This window comes from Pyrgilauda ruficollis, unplaced genomic scaffold, assembly GCF_017590135.1.
Source record: "Pyrgilauda ruficollis isolate IOZ18807 unplaced genomic scaffold, ASM1759013v1 scaffold21, whole genome shotgun sequence".
NCBI lineage: Eukaryota > Metazoa > Chordata > Aves > Passeriformes > Passeridae > Pyrgilauda > Pyrgilauda ruficollis.
In genome coordinates this window covers 1,054,039-1,072,235 of record NW_024520318.1, presented here as the reverse complement: position 1 = coordinate 1,072,235, position 18,197 = coordinate 1,054,039, and the positions used below count along the sequence as shown (strand labels likewise).

The 18,197-nt window shown below is 46.4% G+C and overlaps 1 protein-coding gene across 1 annotated transcript in view; it reads right to left on the bottom strand.

Annotated features, from left to right (window-relative positions):
* Positions 1 to 18,075, bottom strand: part of LEKR1 (leucine, glutamate and lysine rich 1) — a 33,118-nt gene extending 15,043 nt beyond the window's left edge. The window contains exons 1-5 of the mRNA XM_041467617.1: positions 18,028 to 18,075; positions 8,694 to 8,908; positions 4,630 to 4,749; positions 4,054 to 4,229; positions 2,237 to 2,422 (exon numbers count right to left, since the gene is read on the bottom strand). Coding sequence (XP_041323551.1) covers positions 2,237 to 2,422; positions 4,054 to 4,229; positions 4,630 to 4,749; positions 8,694 to 8,908; positions 18,028 to 18,075 — 745 coding nt within the window. The remainder of the gene's footprint in view (positions 1 to 2,236; positions 2,423 to 4,053; positions 4,230 to 4,629; positions 4,750 to 8,693; positions 8,909 to 18,027) is intronic.
* Positions 18,076 to 18,197: the final 122 nt, after the last annotated feature.

Sequence of the window (18,197 nt, the reverse complement as noted above, 5' to 3'; positions counted from 1 at the left end):
CTGTGAGGAACATGCAACAGAAGAATCCTCAAAATATTGGTGGCAGAAAGGAAAATCCTTTAAAAACACGTAAATCACAAATCCTGGTAGTTTTTATTATTTCTGGAGTGTCAAGTTATTTCAAAGAGGGACTTTGGAGTAGTTTGTGGGAGGGAAAAAAGCAAAATAAGGCAAAACCCCAAGCTCCCCCCAAAGCATGGACACTCAGGATGTGGCTGATTTCCACACCCCACTTTGGACAGGACAAATCCACTCCCTGGAACTGATTTCCAGTCAGATGTTGTTTGTTCCCACTCATTTATTTTAATACAATGGCAAACTCGTTTCATATTTAATGATTGTTTCATGAAAAAAACCCTGTTTGGTATTTCAAAGAGAACCATTTTTATCAGCAGTGCATTAACTGGGTTTATTACCCCGATGCAGCAACGTGTTCCCTAGAGCCAGACCCCTTGAAATCCTCCTGGATTTGTGTTTTACTGATCCATTCAGGAAGGGTGGAATCCAAATGCCTGAGCCAGCAGCTTTCCTGCCCTGAAACCTCCTTCTGCATACCCACATCAAACATTTTACTGCTTCTTAATAACTCATTTATTAGCAAGTGACTGCTACATGTTATTAATCAATTTTAAAATGCCTCACATAAAACATCAACCAGCTTACATGGTATTTTTATTCATCATTAAGATTTTTCAGGGTCCCAATCTTCTCTATGAATTCCATATATGGAATTAGATGTGGTTTTAGCTATGTTTTCTCCATAAAATTTCAGTTGTTTTATATTTCACTGCAAATTTTCAGCCTGGGATAGTGGAAGTGTCCCTGTCCCTGGCAGGGGGTGGGATGGGATGAGCTTTAAGGTCCCTCCCAACCCAAACCATTCCAGGATTCTGTGATCATTAATTGTGATGGGCTGATGCAACATGCCAGTTTAGGGAAGCAAACTGAGGTTTTCAGAAGATCCAAGAAGCCATGCAGACCCCTCAAAGATACAGAACACACTGAACAACATTTAAAAACATAATACAATAGAGACTGTGAAAAGCTCTCTTTTAAGGTAAGAACAAGGCAGTTCTGCATGGAGTTAAAGGGGGCAAAGCTGAACTGGAAGTGTTTGTTTGCCATGCTCATGAACAAACCCTGAACTCACTGTTTGCAGCAACCTCTGGAGTAAGCAGAGGGGAAAGGGACTCAGCTAAGGCAGTTTTGCCATCACACAAATACAGCAGTACAGGTGTTTGGTGCCATGATGCTAACCCATGTATTTCAGAGTGTGAGAGATCTCCTGAGGAGATTTTATGTCCACTGCTCCTTATAATATCTACAAAGACAGAAGGTGTCTTTGCTGGAGCTTTTCAGCAGTATTGCTATAAGAACAAACCCATTAAATATTAATGTATAAGATATTTTCCTGTTATTACAATCTGAGTGCCGTGCCCGTGCTCAGCACCAGGGTTGGTGACTCAGGGCTGGGATCTCAGCCCTGCTGTTTCCACAGGTGCTGAAGGAGCACTGAAGTGGCCATCACTGTGACCTCCTGCTGTCAGTGTGTCCCCACCTGAGCACAGGGCAGCTGGGGGCTGCTGTGCCAGCCTGGGGACTCCAAACCCTGCCTGGAACAGCACAACCTCACATGTGTTCCCAAGGCCCTAAAATACCTCTGAGCCAGAGCTGTGAACGCAAGAGAAAAGAGATCCAAGAGATACCCACATAAATAATCCTTTTGCAGTGAGTTTTTGTCTGCACACAACTCCCAGGGTGTCATTTCAAGTGCTGTCACTGCTCTCACCCTTTTCAAGAGCTTTCTCTGCTTCCTGAGACACAATCAAGGGCAGATCATTAGAGTCTGCTCTTTAATGGCTCAGAGAAAAGGCTTGGTCTGTTCTGCTTTTCAGTCCTGCTCTGAGAGCCAGAAGTCCTTCCCGGTCCTGCACTCAAAATGAGACCAATTCTTTGAATCTTACCCTCAGAGCCTGATGTTCTACTTAAGCTGGACAATTGACAACAGGATTGTATTCCACCACCTTCATGGTTTCCCTCTTTTCTTCACTTGCCCTCCCAGCCAGCAGGGCTCCAGACTCCTTGGAATGACATTCCCTCCTTCTGACTGCAGGCACCCACCTTTTACTCAGGCCTGTGGAGTCTTTTCACAGTAACAACCACAACTCTTGTGCTTTTAAAAGCATTTCTTTTTCCCCTGGGATTTTTGCTGGAAAGGATAAAAAACTTCTCTTACCCAGAGTTTCCTTCTGCAGCTCACGGCACCGACTCTGGAGCTCGTTCCCCTGCTGAAGGGAAGTTTGGAGCTGCTGAGTTTTCAGCTCAACTGTGTCAGCCACCTCAGAGAGGTGTTTGACCTTCTCCTGCAGACACTCGTTCTCCCGCTGGGATTTTGCCAATCTTTGGTTCAGTTTGGGTATTTCTGAGGAGGCAAAACAAATCCATGTAGACTGTGGCTATTTTATGTTAATTATGAACAAGAACATCAAAGTTTTTAAATGGCATTCACAGGCCAACAAAAGTAAGTGGGGCTAAATTGTTTTGATGTGGAAAGCTGGATTTGAGGATGGGTGTGATATTCCTGGTGTGGCATTAGTCTGAAGTGGGAAATGCTGAGGGATACAGAACCTTGTAAGAAAGGCTCCACTCCTGCTTCCACACAGATCCTCTGCATATTGGGAGTACTACAACAAACACAACAAGGAATACTCCACAAAAGAAGCCTTGAAATGTATGTGAGGCTGAAGAAGTCTGCAGGGACACGTGCTGCCATTGCCCCCAGGCAGGGAATTCCCTGCAGCAGGCAGGGAACGAGCCCAGGGAGAGGGGAATCCTCAGGAGACAGGAACCTTCCTGTGTCACAGGGACACTGCAGATCACTGTCCTTACAGGAGTGAAGATTGGGGAGGATGCTCTGGGCTCACACCTGCAGCAGGCAGGAGCCCTTGGTGGCCCAGGGCCCCAGCTCCTGCTGGTGCTGGCTCAGTGTCTCAGTGGGCTCATCCTCTCCAGGCACAGAGCCCTTCCCAGTGGGAACAAAGCAACCCTTGAGGGAGGAATTCACTGCTCATGGCCCAGGAAGCACAGCTCACTGGGCAGCTGCTGTGCCAAACAGCTCCAGGGCTCCTGGGCTGCTCCAGGCATGCAGGGTTTCCCTGTGGATCTGCTCTGGAGCTCACAGGGACAGGGGCAGGTGGAGATGCACATCCCCAGCCTGCCCTCAAAGACCTGACCAAACTGACCCCCGAGGTTAATCTGGGCAACAGGGGGATCTTTGGGTTGTCCTGTGCATGGCCAGGAGCTGGACTGGATCCTTGTGGATCCTCCCCATCTCAGGAGATTCTGTGATTTTGTGACTCAGCCAAACAGCAGCTCATCCACTCATCCACACTGACAAACTGCTAGGACAGGAATATGTCAGAGTATTATTTCTGAAGGCCTTTAGAGCTGTAAATTGGGCACAGGGCCAGCAGGGCAGCTCTGGCTGTTGCAGTCTGTAACTGCACCACTGCACACTGTTCTCAGTGACACCAGTCTCAGCACAAATGGCACCCAAGGCTCAGCCTGGGCACGGCCCCTCCTGAACAAGCCCTCGGCTGTCCTTGCTCCCAGCTCCCCTGGCCCTGGTGGGAGCAGGAAGCAGCCTGGGGGCCAAGGGAATTCTGGCCAGCCCAGGGGCTGCTCTGTGCCCCTTGCAGACCCCTCAGATAAGGAGGGCTGCACCTGGCAGGGCTTGTTCTCACCCAGGAATGGGAGCAGGGAGAGCTGCTGCTGTTGGGTGTGGGTTTGCTCCACAAGTCCTTGCTGGTCCTGCACTCAAAATGAGGCTAATTCTTTGATTTTTACCCTCAGAGCCCGATACTCTACCTAAGATGGACAGTTAACAGCAGGATTGTATCCACTGCCTTCATCATTTTCCTCTTTTACTTCTCTTGCCCTGTCCAGTTTGGGGGCAGCACTGCAGGACACTCCAGCAGCTCCCACAAGGATGCTGGACCAGCACCCTGCAGGATCCTTTCTTCTCTTGCCCAAAATGATTGCAGGGTGCTTTACCTGTCAGAGCTTCTTTGCTCATGGCTTTTATTTGCCGAAAAATTTCTTCCTTCATGGCTGCAAAGCTCTCCATGTTGGTGGAGATGACCTCTTTAATACTGTCTAATTCACTCCTAATGAAAGGGAACAGTGAGACAGCCTTGTTCAGGGTGGAGCAATGGTGTTCCAAGGTAGTTCTGCAAGAAAGAAAACGTACCAGATGTATATTTATAAATTATTCTATCAATAAAACTTGGGAATTAGACTAAGCTTGACAACTATGTTCCCAATATCTGGTAATTTATACTGCATTGGGTTACAATAATTCAGTGTATGACATGTGCTGTGTGTTGAATATATGTATAATAAGTTTCCCCATCTAAATGTTTAGAGCTTTTATACATAAATGAAGAAAACTGGGTTTGTTTCATCATTTCAAAATCCAGTACAGGAAATTGTCCAATCATTTTTAATTGAGAAATCAGAGTAATCATGTTTAAATGACTGTATGCCCAGGTTTATGGTGAACCTCTATAAACAATATATATGTAGGAAATACAGCATTTCCAACATCAGCACTTCTTTTTGGGTTCTCACCTGAGCACCTGTGACTGCTTGTAGGCAGCTTCCTTCTCCTCCTGGAAATACTGCAAATCAGCTTTCACAGTTTTCATCTCCTCCTGCTTGGTTTTAAGTTCCACTGTCAGGGTTTTTATCCTACAGACGTAAATAAAATAATCAGAATTGTTTGCACCAATAATCAACCTCCAGCTTTGGTTCCAGCTTTCTCAGGGCAGGAGCCAGCTCTGTGCTGGCCTCAGGCACAGCAAACACCTCCAGAACCGTCCCCCCAAGGTGTTCTTTCTCCTCTAACATTTACCTTGGGAACTTTTCTTTACAGCACCAGTTTGTTTTTCAGGCACAGCTACCCCAGTGTAAATAAACACAGTTTAAACATTGCTCTTTCAACAGTTCAGCACTTGCTCCCATAATTGTCAGGAAATGAATGGAACTGCACAGGAATAAAAGAGCTGAATCCAGTTCCCTTCCTGTGCTACATGTGAGGAACAATCCCACAGAGCACATCAGCCCCAGCTGTTTTCTGGAGATAACCATCCTAAAGCAGCCTCCCAGCCCCAAAAATACCACTCCAGTGACAAGCAACTGTTAAAAACCAGCCCCTGTTTAAGCTTTCAACACCTACTGCTCACACAGAGAAAATGATCTATTTGTCTCCTGGTGACTCATTGCCACAAGTAAATAAGTAATGTTTGAATGGACAAGAATTTTACAAAACCAAAGGCTGGCAGAAGCACTACATCAGCCTTGGCTTCAGTTTTAAACAGCAGAAGAGAATGAGAATGATTTATGCTGAAAATATATAAAAATTAAGCCAAGCTATGACAGTGCATTAGTTACTGTTATCACACAGATCAGCACCAAAATGCACATTAAAAAAATATACTAGTCCTGGTTAAGAAACATGGATCTGCAGAGCTCTGAGAAAATCTGAACTGAACATCTGGGGGTTAAAAAGCAAGTCTTTGGGGCTCAATTGTGAACCCTGGAACAAAAAAAAAAACCAAAAACAAAAACAAAACAAAACAAAAAATTGAAGATATTCCTGGCATTACCTTTGTAGGAAATTTTACCCATTGCTACCTGCAAATTTCCAGGAGGTGGAGAGCAGGAGGAGAGAGATAAAATCTGTTGGATTGTGGTTGGGAGCAGAACTGTTGTCACACACAAGAAAAAAAAAAAAAAGTCCATCCCCTAAACAGCTCCAGGAATTCAAATCTACGTTTGCAGCTGAGGAAAAAATCAGTGATTTATCACTGCCCAATAACAAATCCAAACTCTGGGAGCCAGGGAGAGCCGGATGCTCATTTTCCATTCTTGTTCTAGAATGGGGAGTATTTGAAGATCTTTTGGATTAAAAAGAAACTGGTAAATAAGGAGAGACACATTTTCTTCCTCTTTCCATTCCAGAGCTGACATTAAAGGGATGTTTCCATGTCCTGCTCAGTCACACACTAAAGAATCTGTGGAAAAGGCAGGACAGTTGCACTCGGCTGTTACCAACAGAAGGAAGCAAAATAAACACGTTATTCTGGGGGTTTTTAACACCAAGGGAGAGTCCAGTGGATGTTAAAAGCTGGCATTTGGAGAAGGAACAGGCTGATCTCAGCCCGTCCCACAGAGCATTCCCTGCCCAGGCTGGCATCCATCCCCTCGAGCTCCTGGGGAGCACAGGAGGAGCCCTGGCAGAGGCAGGGGGTCAGGACATGCTCACCCCGAGAACAGCAGGAGAAAACCCAGCAGGAGAAAAGCCAGCAGGAGCTGCAAACACCCTCAGTGTCCCACAGCACGAGGAGCAGCTCCCGTGCTCCAGGGGATCTACAGGAATCATCCCTGAGCTGCACTGCATGGCACGGGGGTCCCCCGGGATGGAGCAGCACTGGCACTGCCAGGAGGACAGGAGGCAGCAGGAGCCTGGGACATCTGTCCAAAAAACACCTCCACCCCGGCGTTTTCACTGCCATGGAAACTTTGGGAGCTGCCCAGAGCCAGGAGTTGCTCACTTTCATTTCACAGCCAGGAGCTGCTCATTTTCAGTTCAGAAAGTGGTGAAGTCACCAGCCCTGGAAGCGTTCAAGACACGTGAGGATGCAGCACTTGAGGACATCTTCAGCATCTACATCTATTTTACATTTCCTACACTGGATGTGGATTCATTTTGCTAACTAAATTAACAATAATTCAATTAATTATCAAGACTGAAGTGATTTTAACGCAGAATAAGGTTGAAGCTGAGTGGGATCAGTGCAGTTTGTTCCCCTTCTCCTGCCAGGATCCCAAAGGAAAGGTAACCAAGGACAGGCAAACTCCCAGGTGGCTTTCAAGGTTAGCCACAGGTACCAACAGGAATACCTGAACCCAGAGGGAACAGAAACCTGAAACAGTCTGCAAGTGATAAGAGATTCAATCCCTTGGTCTAGCAGAGATAAAAGTAAGAAAGAGGCATGTTTGGCTTCTGGGAGCAGTGATTTGCCAGCCTGGCCAGAGCCAGGATGTTGAATAGTTTATACCAGAGCACAAGGCAGGCAGAGAGGCCCAGGACAGCCAGGACAAGATAAGGAACATTCAGCCAAGTTTCTTAACGAGGCACAATGCTTGATTTATGGCTGGAATGGAAACCTACTGCGAGTATCCCACTTGATTTCAGCAGCTTTTAAATCAAGTGGAGCCTTAGGGGGGAAAAGTGCAGAGATAAAAATTTTATTAACTGTTCCAGCTTTACTACAAAAAGTCAGCTCGATGAAAATTTAAAGTTTGGCTCTGGCAAATGATCCTCAACAAGAAGAATGTGCTGTCAGTGCATTTGCTCACAGACTGCCACCAGGGCTGTTAGAGACAAGGAGCAAACAAGCTTTAAAAATAGATATTAAACCACAGAAAATATTAAATATCTGTAAGGAGGGGTAAAAGATGTTAAATTTAAATTAAAAAGATATTGCAAGAAACATTATGAGTAACTTACAAGATAAATGCATTTTGTTCACTTTTGTGGGAAGTTGTGCTCTAAAATGAATCTTTTATCAGTAATATTAGCAAGCAAAAGCCTAATTAAATCCATTAATTAAGTTAATTTTTAACAGTATTTGAGTGATTCTCCCAAAAAAGTAGGTTTCCAAAGCATTTCAGTCCAATCTCAAAAGCACCTTCAGCTCTACAACCCTTGGTGTGAGTCAGTCACACAAGGAACACCTCTCCTGGGGATTCCAAAAATCAAACTGAGCTGATAATTAAAATTAGAACCTCATCCTTACAAAAAAACTTCTGCCCATTTGAGTCAGATGAGCCAAAAATTACCCAGGAGTTTCTGGTAGCCTCAATCCATCAGTAGCAAACTCAAGCAAACTGCATTTTTATAAAGTATCTTTTATTAATTGACTATAAACATCAATTATTTATAATCCTACTGTAATCAATTAATGGAATATAACAATAGATTCCAAAATATGTGCATAACAAAGGATACAGACTCTGTAAGTATGAGCTAAAGAATACATTTGAAGGTCTTAATTGTGCTCTGAAAATCCAAATGTGGCTCTGAGATCTATCATTAATTACTGGAGTTTTATGGTACAAAACTCCCCCTTTAAGTGGGGCCTTCCCATATCTGTAAGGATTTGAAACCTCCTGTTTGTCAAGCAAAATGCCCCTGGCAGTTCCCAAACTGCTCCTCCCTGCTTTAGGATCCTGTACCAGCCCTGCAGAGATTCAGAATCCTGAGACTGCCAGGGAAGGACACAGGGAATTCTTTACTGGGAGACTGTGGCACTCCCAGTCCTGTGGAGTTTCATTTGGAATATTAGAGATTAATTACAAGATGATAAGATGAGATATAAGAGGGGAAATCCCTCTGAGTGCCTTCTGCCTCTCCTTCCCTTCCACACACTGACTGCTCCTAAACTGCTCAGGAACCCTGAACCTGCTTCCACAGGACACCATGAAGGATGATTTAAATCAACTCCTACAGCATATATGGGCCATGTGAGCAAAGAAAGACAAATGTTATTTGTATTTTAAGCTGCTTTGGGCCGAAATTCCCTGCCACACACAGGAGAGGGTCTCCAGAGGAGATGATGTGCTCTGACCTTTCCGTTTTGGATTCGCTCTCCGCCCGGCAGCGCTCGAGGTCGTGGTGCAGAGCCTGCAATTCTGCCTGAAGCCTCTGCTCCCGTTCTAGGCTTCCCTTATAAACTTTAATCTCCTTCTCCATTGCTTTGACTTTGTCTTCCATCACCTTGAACTCGTGGAGTGTCAGGTAGCTGACTCCGCAGTATTTGCACACTGTCTGGTCCCGGGGCATCTACAAAGAGAGAAAATGCTTCAGAGTGCCTCAGAGAAGCAGGTTCAACTAAAAAAACCCTCAGTCACACTAAGAAATAATAATAAACCCAAACAATTTAAACCATTTGCTGCTCTGGAACATTTAAGATCAGATGATGTTATCGCTTTAACAAATAAAGACAAAAATCTTCATTAGCAAAATGAACCCCAGCTAGAGCAGCACTTTCCCTTCCTGGCAGCTTCCCAAGATACATCCATTTGATACGTGGGAACTCCCACTGAAATGCTAAAGTACTTCTGAGTTAGGCTGGAGGTATTAATGGAAAATGAAATGCTGTGTTTTACAAAGCTATCTCATTAATGAATCTGGGATTACCAGATAAATGTTATTCTCTGGCTTTCCGACATCTCAGATCCAAGTGAAGGAGGCAAGATGAGGGAAGTGAGGTAATCCACAATCTTCACAAAAATAATTCATGAGTGATGCTGAGGTGTCCCTGGCACTGGGGTGCTGTGGAATCTGTAACCCCTTTGCCAGGAATGAAGGACTCAGGACTGATTACAAAACATGTAACACCCATCCAACGGAAAGGCCATTTATTAAATTGGAAAACAGACTTTTCCAACTGATCTGGTTATTAACCTTGAAGCAGGGAACATGCAAGCACCTGTTCAAATAGTTTAAGTCAAATTAAGATTTTTTTTTTTTTTTACAGAAGAAAAAAATGATGTTTTGAGACATTGGGATAAACAAAAAGAAACCCCACCGAGAGGAAAGAAAAGAGCTTTCAAAAATTATAAATTAAAGACTCATACAATAACCTTTAGGAGTTTAAATACAGCTTGATATGAACAGTGTTTCAGGGTGCCCTGGACAAGCTTTATTTCCCCATTTCTTAACATTGCTCCAGTTTAAACCCCCCTGGTTACAGCTGCTCTGGAGGAGCCGAAAATGCAAGTTTATTTTTCCTGGCAGCTGCAGTCTGTGCTTGGAAACCTGAAACTGTTCTTCAGGATAAGTACCCCGAAGTTCCAAAGCACTGGAATGAGTGCACTGGAGGAGGACACAACGAGCTGTGCAGGGTTTATCACAGGGAGGACACGGTGCTCTGTGCAGCACAGCCACTGCTGCTGCTCACACAAACAGCTGAGAACTCTCACTGCTTCTCCCACCAAAAACAAGATAGAATCAGCAGGGCTCTGAACTGAAAAGGGTTTGTGCAAGTACCAAAACTTCTTAGTTTTCAAAGTCAGTTTTGTTACTGGATGTCAAAATAAATGAAGTCATAGAACAACAAATACTCCCTGTCTGGGCTCAGCTGGAAGTGCTCTCCTTCCCATCCACTCCTCAGGTGAAATGAAAATCTGGGAGGATTCCTGATCAGGCTGGATTTTTACAGTATTTGCTACAGAGTCAAAAAATCACAGAATAGGAAAGGCTGTGTAAATCAGCACATTAATAATTAATTGCTCTGCACATTAATAATTACCCTGCAAGCACTGCAATAAGTGTACAGATTGAACAGCTTCCAAATATCCACCTTAATACATGGAACAGTTCCCTGACACCAGGAGCTGAGTGATGCCAGCCACAGTTAGTTTAAACCCAGCACATCTGTCCAGGGTCCCTGGAAAATTAACAGCACCCAGATAAAAGTGAATAGAGCAAGGAAGGCACTGACCTCATTTCCCATCCTAAATCCAAGGTTCCTCTCTCATGGAATCACAGAAGGCTTTGGGTTAAGAGAGACCCTAAAGCCCATTCAGTGTCACCCCTGCCATGGCAGGGACACCTCCCAGTGTCCCAGGCTGCTCCAATTCCCAATGTCCAACCTGGCCTTGGGCACTGCCAGGGATCCAGGGGCAGCCACAGCTGCTCTGGGCACCTGTGCCAGGGCCTGCCCACCCTCACAGGGAACAATTCCTGCCCAAATCCCATCTGACCCAGGAATCCCAATATCCCATCTATCCCTGCCCCCTGGCAGCCTTACAAATAAATGGTCTTTTTCCAGGAGAAAAGCTCCACTAGACCTTGTCTCTTAGACACCAAAGTTGATCAACCATTAAACAAAATCTGTAGGAAACAAACTGTCATCAGTTCTTATGCTTACAAATTACCTTTTCTGGAACAGTGAGATTGCTGAGTAACCACTAAGGATGTGTACTAAATACAAGTTCATGGTTTCAGATTCCATATTTCACTGTTTCCATTTGATAAAAACACTGTTGTCATCTCAGCTTCAAAGCAGGAAAAAATCAGGGGAAAAACAGTTTGGAAGGAATAGAAAAGGAAACTACCAGAGCTGAGTAGAAAGGGGACTTGTGTGTCCTGAGTAAGCACTGAGGACAAGCAGGGAACAGAAAAAATCAATTAGGAATTAAAAAAACAGTTTTGCTGAGGACAAAGTGCTTGATCTCAGAAGATCTTTATCCATAAGACTTTGAGCTACAGTTGTGATGCACAGATGCTGTAAAGCATCTGGGGGAAGAGTTTCCACTCTGCACTTGGTTTTGGAAGGAAATATTATCTATCCCCTGGTTACAAAGATTTCTTTAGCTACCAAGGCAAGGGGAGGACTAAGCCAAGAGGGATAATCACTCAAATTACATCTGTCTGACTCAGTTTCATCTGTAGAGCATAAGCTGTAAGGAAAAAAAAGAAAATAAACTGGTGGTCTGGACCATTTTTAGCCTTTTGAACGATGAGACAGGAATTTGTACCACTTGAACTTGACCAAATAACTCCAGGGTGTGTCAGCTCGTGCATCACCACCCCTCTCCTCTGGAATTTCACATTCCACCCACAAACACCCCACGATGGAGAGCTGCATTCCTGTTCAGAAGAGCGAGCTCCTCTCTCATTTGGCCAGGCTTTGATATTACAGCAGCCAGCACAGGGATCACTCATCACAGAACCCTAAAACTGCTCAGCTTGGAAAAGCCCTCCAAGAGCATGGAGTGCCACCAGCCCACAGCATCCACAGCCCCAGGTGCCACATGCACAGGGCTGACAAACCCCTGCAGGGATGGGGACCCCACCACTGCCCTGGGCAGCTGGGCCAGGCTGGACAGCCCTTTCCATGGAGAAATTCCTCACAACACCCTCTGCTCCTTGGTCCACAGCTCTTGCTCTCTTGGTGGATCTGTCAGGACTCAGATTGCTTCAGCAAGGACTGGTCAAAACAAAAAAACTCTGTCGAAATTAAACTTGTAGCTGAAAACATTAAAGTCGAGAAAAAATAAATAATCCTTATGCTGCAGCTGGGTGGTCTTAAATTATTTCTGTATGTTGATTTATTCTGCCTTATTACCCAATTTTACTTTCTTTTTTGTTTCACTCCTCTCCCACATTATTTTCATGTCTCTCATCCTGTCTGTCCCTCTTCTGACACACCAGTCAATCCCTATTGCACAAAAAGAAATGATGACTCAAACTACACCGTTGATTTTTGAGGAAGAAAGGGAAGTCTTTTGATGCATATGCAAAATGAGGAGGTACAAGATTGAAATTTATATTTGCCTTAGTCAAAGAAAGATTTTTAAAAGGTCCCCGTAGAAACTTCACTTCTTTTAAAACAAACAAAGTGTATTGTGAGCCAAGTTTTCAATCAGCATCTACCCCAAAGCAATCCAGATGGTACTGCTGAGCCACAGTGCTCACATCATTATTTGCTCCCTGCCCATAAAATCACAGTTGCAAAATAAAAATCCCTGTGCTTGCTTTGAACACACGAACAGTGGAGAAACAGGCTGGGATAAAACCAGAAAGTTGCTTCATTCCAGACATGCCCTGGGAAAATCCCTGTGTCACGACAGGAAATAGCAGCAGGAGCTCAGGTAGCCGAAGCCATTGCAGCCCAGAGGAAAGCAGAATAATGAATCCCAGTGCATGTCACACTCCCAGAGCTGCAAACCCCAGCACAGGGCCAGCAGCCCTTCCTGAGCTCCCCACCTTCCTTGGGATGCGTCAAGGCGTGTTCCAGCTGAGAACTCAACCCCAGGACTGCCACGAAGCATCTGATGACAAAACACAGCAGACAAAGGATGATTTAGCCCATTGTTAACAGTAACCTCTGCATCCCTAGGTGCGATTGTCAGGGAGCCTCTCCTGGCTGAAACCCCCCAGAGTGGGAGGTGAGGAATTCCAGTCCCTCCAGTTCCAGCAGCACGCTTGGACACTGGTTGCAGAAAGGGTGGAAAACCTTGGCTGTAGTGAACACAGCACTGGTTTTGTGAGAAAACCTTGGATATGGAGAATACAGCCCTGGTGTGATGAGAAAAGCTTGGCTATACTGCCTGGAGGGGGTGTGGAGTGTCCCTTAGTGGAGAGACTGAACCATCTGGGTACAACCCCTGGCAGTAGCTCCGGGGGCTTGGAGCCACCTGGGACACTGGAAGGTGTCCCTGCCCATGGCACTTGAAGGTCCCTTCCAACACAAACCATTGCAGGATTCTCTCCCATTTCCAGAGCACTCCCCAGCACTCAGAGCACTCCCACAGCAGGAGCCTGGCACCCCAACACCACAAAACATTACAAATTCCACAGCTGAGTGCTGAGAACCTCAGCGGGCACTGGGGGACATCACCTCCAGGAGAATTCAGAATGTGGGGGCCAGCAGGATGCTGAGAAGGGCTCTGCCATTCCAGCACGCTTATCTGGAGGGCACAAACTGGAAATTTATCTGCTTTTACATCCCTGCTGGCACCCCCGCAGCACGTCCCAAGCACGGAGCCGTGCTGTCCTGGTGGACGGACAGGCCGTGGGCTCCCAACCACAGCTGGAACTCTGTGTTCCAGAAGCTTTCACGAGAAAACCCCAACGCTGGGTTCACAGAGGGCAGGAGAAGGGAAAGCTGCCGCCATGTGCTCGCACAGAGCCCATGCTGTGCCCAATGTATAGCACACGTTTGCTGCTTGTGGTGTACCCGATGCTCTGGGGACACCACAGGACATTCTGTCCCCAAGGGAACAGCCTCGGACTTCCTGCCTGAGCTCCTCGGCTCCTGGGATGACACAACTCTCAGTCTCTAAGGGTATCTTGGCCCTGTTCATTTCATGATTTATGGTAACAAAGGTTTTATATTTTTTCCAAATGAAATATGAAATTAAATAGAAATGTGTTTGCTGCTTTGAGGACTTGGGTCATTCTGTTTCCTGTTTCAGGGAGATCCTCAGTGCAAAGCTGCATTTTCCCTTCTTATTTCCCTCCACTCCCACAGAACTTTAACTAAAGTCCAAAGGCACAAAAAATGATTCATCTACCACTGGCAACAAACAACTACCAAGGTGAAATATAAAAGCCTTGAGGAAAAATTAAACCAAAACAAAACATTAACCAAGCAACAAAACCAGAAGTCCCCAAAAATACACATCCATGACACTGGAGTCAAGGAAACACTAACTCCCTTCTGCACCCTGCCAGGCTCTGTGACACCTCTCAGGCTGAGTTTGCTTGCAGGAACTCTATGTAAATACATTAAAAGTAGGCATTAAAAACCACTGATTTCCATCTTTACTAACAATTAGTTCCCAAGAAGTATGCAACTATAAATACAAAAGAATACTATAAACTTTAAGAATGGATATGTAAATGCTTTATTCACCTGTTGATTTTGGTTCTTTTCATTTAGCACCCACCTTGTAATGAATGTGAAATGTAATGTTGTGAAAGGGGTGTGAAAACAGAAGAAGAAATGAGACAGAGAAGAAGGCAGGGACCTGTAAAAGTTTTTACACAGGCAAAATAGAGGCAAAATAGATCAGAACATGAAGAACCAAGGTCCCTTCACATCTATCATTCCTTTGACAAAATGCTGAGAAATCTCCTTCCCTCTAGACTAAGACTTCCTCTAAAATAAAACCTTGATAAGCAGCTTGTGCAGCTCCAAGGAGAGGAAAACGAGAGCTCTCACTGCAGCCTGCCCTGCGAGGCAGCTCCTGGATCCCATGTGAGTGCCACAAGCCAACCTCCAGCATCCATCCATCCATCCAGCCATCCATCATCCATCCATCCATCCATCCATCCATCCATCCATCATCCATCCATCATCCATCCATCCATCCATCATCCATCCATCCATCATCCATCCATCCTCCATCCATCCATCCATCCATCCATCCATCATCCATCCATCCATCATCCATCCATCCATCCATCCATCCATCATCCATCCATCCATCCATCTATCCATCCATCCATCATCCATCCATCCATCCATCCATCCATCCATCCCAAGCCAGCACCTGGCCAGGAACATCCCTCACTCTGGGCAGCACTCAGTGCCTGGCAGGCTCCCTGCAGCCACACGTGCTGCCCTGCACACCCATCCTGGGAGCACGTGCTCCGTCTGGCACAGCACAGCTGGCACACGTCCGCCTGACAGGGAGATTCCAGAGGAGAGGCTATGAAATCTGGGCAGCAGAGGACGGGAAGGGAGTGAGGACATGTGTGCAGAAAGGATGGGGGATGCAAGGGCAGGAAATGGAGAGAGTGACTTGTAGTGCCTTGTAAGGATGCTGCAGCTACAACACGAGCCAGCTGAGGAGGAGATGAGCAACAGCACAGGATGTGTAAAACCCCAGCACTTTCTCATCCCAAATCCCGGGCTGTCGCTGCCTTGGAGCTCACACGTGGCACGAGGAGGATGGGACAGGAGCAGAAGTCTGTCCATGTCTGGAAATCCTGCATCCTCTGCACCAGATTTTTTGTTAAATGTGTACCCAGCACTGGTGGCATCTCCAGAGATTGCCTGCCCCATCCTCTACTTCGAGGGACAAGTTGAAGGGACAATCCCACTGGGAGAATTCCACAACAGCCTGGGAGAGCTGCTCCAGAGCAGTCAAGCAAAGCACATTGAGAAATGTGAGGAAAAGACTCATTTGCACCTGGAAATGAACCACCACCTCCTGTGAGCAGTTACTGTGCCCTCAGGTATTTTCCAGAATGAACAAATCCAGCTCTATTATCCTTAGAAGATTTTTAAGCTCTTTACTATTTTTGCTCTTTTCTAAATTCCCATCAGTCACATCACTATTTTTACAGACACTATTTTTCAGAACTGAAACTTCACCAGCCCTGGACAGAGGGACAACAAAGACCCAAGTTTCACATGCAATTCCTATTACAATTATTGCGACATTCAAACTATCAATACATTAACAGATTCTTTCTGTGTAACATCCCTTTGTTCATATTATTCTGCTTGTGACCCGATTACAGCCCTCAGACTGTTAAGTCTGACAAGGAGGTTATTATGGATTTTGTATTGATGCATCGGATTAATTTTAAATGCCTTATTTTTCCTAAGAATATGGAGTTTAATGCTGTTCCCAGAGTGCTCACACCCCTTCCCGACTGGCACCAGCGTATTCCTTATTGTAATCCAAGATGCTGGCTCAATAGTAACCAGCAGCCACTGACACTGCTGCTGACAGAACTCATGTCACTGCGTTCCTGTGCCTGCCCTGGCTCCCTCCCTGTGCCAGCATATGCCTAGCACATGGAGCAGGAACTGGCTCAGGAACTGATCCCAACACAAAACAGGCTCAAGTGCCACCAAACTGCAGCTTTAAGTCATTAAAGGAAATATTAAGCAGTAACCAGCTCCAGGAGGGTTCCCTCATTCAACAGTTTGGTACAACTGTTTCTCTGAGAAGCTTACACTGATTTTTGCTCACCACTGTACCCCGTTGGGGCTAAAAACTTAACTGCTAAATAAACAAACTTAGTGGGATCCTTCCTGCTACCAAAACAGCTGCTCAAGAGTCTGAAGGTGTTCTACAGCTGCTTCCCTTCCTTATTTTTTTAAGGCTAAGTATTCCTTTTCCCTTTCTTTGTCTATCTTGCCCATCCTTGATTTCTCAGAAATTGTTTGAACAGTTTCCTGGACTAAGCCAGGGAGAATTTCTCCAGGCTGAGTACACAAAGCTTTTAAATGATTTGTCAATTATGAGCTGCAGACCGAGGAATGAGGACAGCTGGGTGTTGTACTGCCAGAGTGAAAACCTGATAGAGTTACAAAAAGTGACTCGTGTTCCACTTGAGTGCAGCCTCCTCCTAAACTGAGCCATATAAACAGCAGCGCTGTTACACCGGCAGTCATGTGTCTGGCAAACAAAAGAACACACAAAGACACCAGGGGAGAGGAAGGGGAATGTTCCGTCCCCGTGTGTGTTGATACTGCTCTGGAACATGTCATGCTCTGCAGTCCTCCCAAACTCCCGGCAGCAAAACACGCCAGAAAGGGGAGATCTGAGACTCACCTGCACTGACAGCCCTGGCGCAGGGCGAGATGCTCTCCAAAACTCACCTGCAATGACAGCCCTGGTGCAGACTCAGGTGTTCTCCAGGACTCACCTGCACTGACAGTCCCAGCACAGACTCAGGTGTTCTCCAGGACTCACCTGCACTGACAGTCCTGGTGCAGGGCGAGATGCTCTCCAAAACTCACCTGCACTGACAGTCCTGGTGCAGGGCGAGATGTTTTCCAAAACTCACCTGCACTGACAGTCCCAGCACAGACTCAGGTGTTCTCCAGGACTCACCTGCAGTGACAGCCCCGGCACAGACTCAGGTGTTCTCCAAAACTCACCTGCAGTGATAACCCCGGCACAGGGCGAGGTGTTCTCCAAAGCTCACCTGCAGTGACAACTCTGACACAGGGCAAGGTGATCTCCAAAACTCACCTGCAGTGACAACCCCAGCATAGCGCGAGGTGTTTTCCAAAACTCACCTGCAGTGACAACCCCAGCACAGAGTGAGATGCTCTCCAAAATTCACCTGCAGTGACAGCCCCGGCACAGACCCAGGTGTTCTCCAAAACTCACCTGCAGTGATAACCCCGGCACAGACTCAGGTGTTCTCCAAAACTCACCTGCAGTGACAGCCCCGGCACAGACTCAGGTGTTCTCCAAAACTCACCTGCAGTGACAGCCCCGGCACAGACCCAGGTGTTCCTCTGCAGGGTTCCTATAAAATTATTGTAATTACACCGCACAAAGAGTGAGGAAACCCAACACCCAACCTAACCCAGGGCCAAAATGTACAGATAATGCACCGGTGCTCACAGGCCCGTGCACCATCCCTGAACTGCTGCAGGAGCTCCGAGTGTTGGGGCTTGGCATTTCCACAGCTCGTACCTTGCGGATCTCCTCGGGCAGCGCGTGGACGGGGCCGCGCCGCTCCATGGCCTCCCGCAGGCTCGGCGGCGGGCTCCGGGAGCGGCCGGGGCTCGGGGCTCCGGGAGCGGCGGGGGCTCGGGGGTCAGGGCCCGCCGGGGTCCCGGCAGGGGGGACCCGTGAGGGGCGGG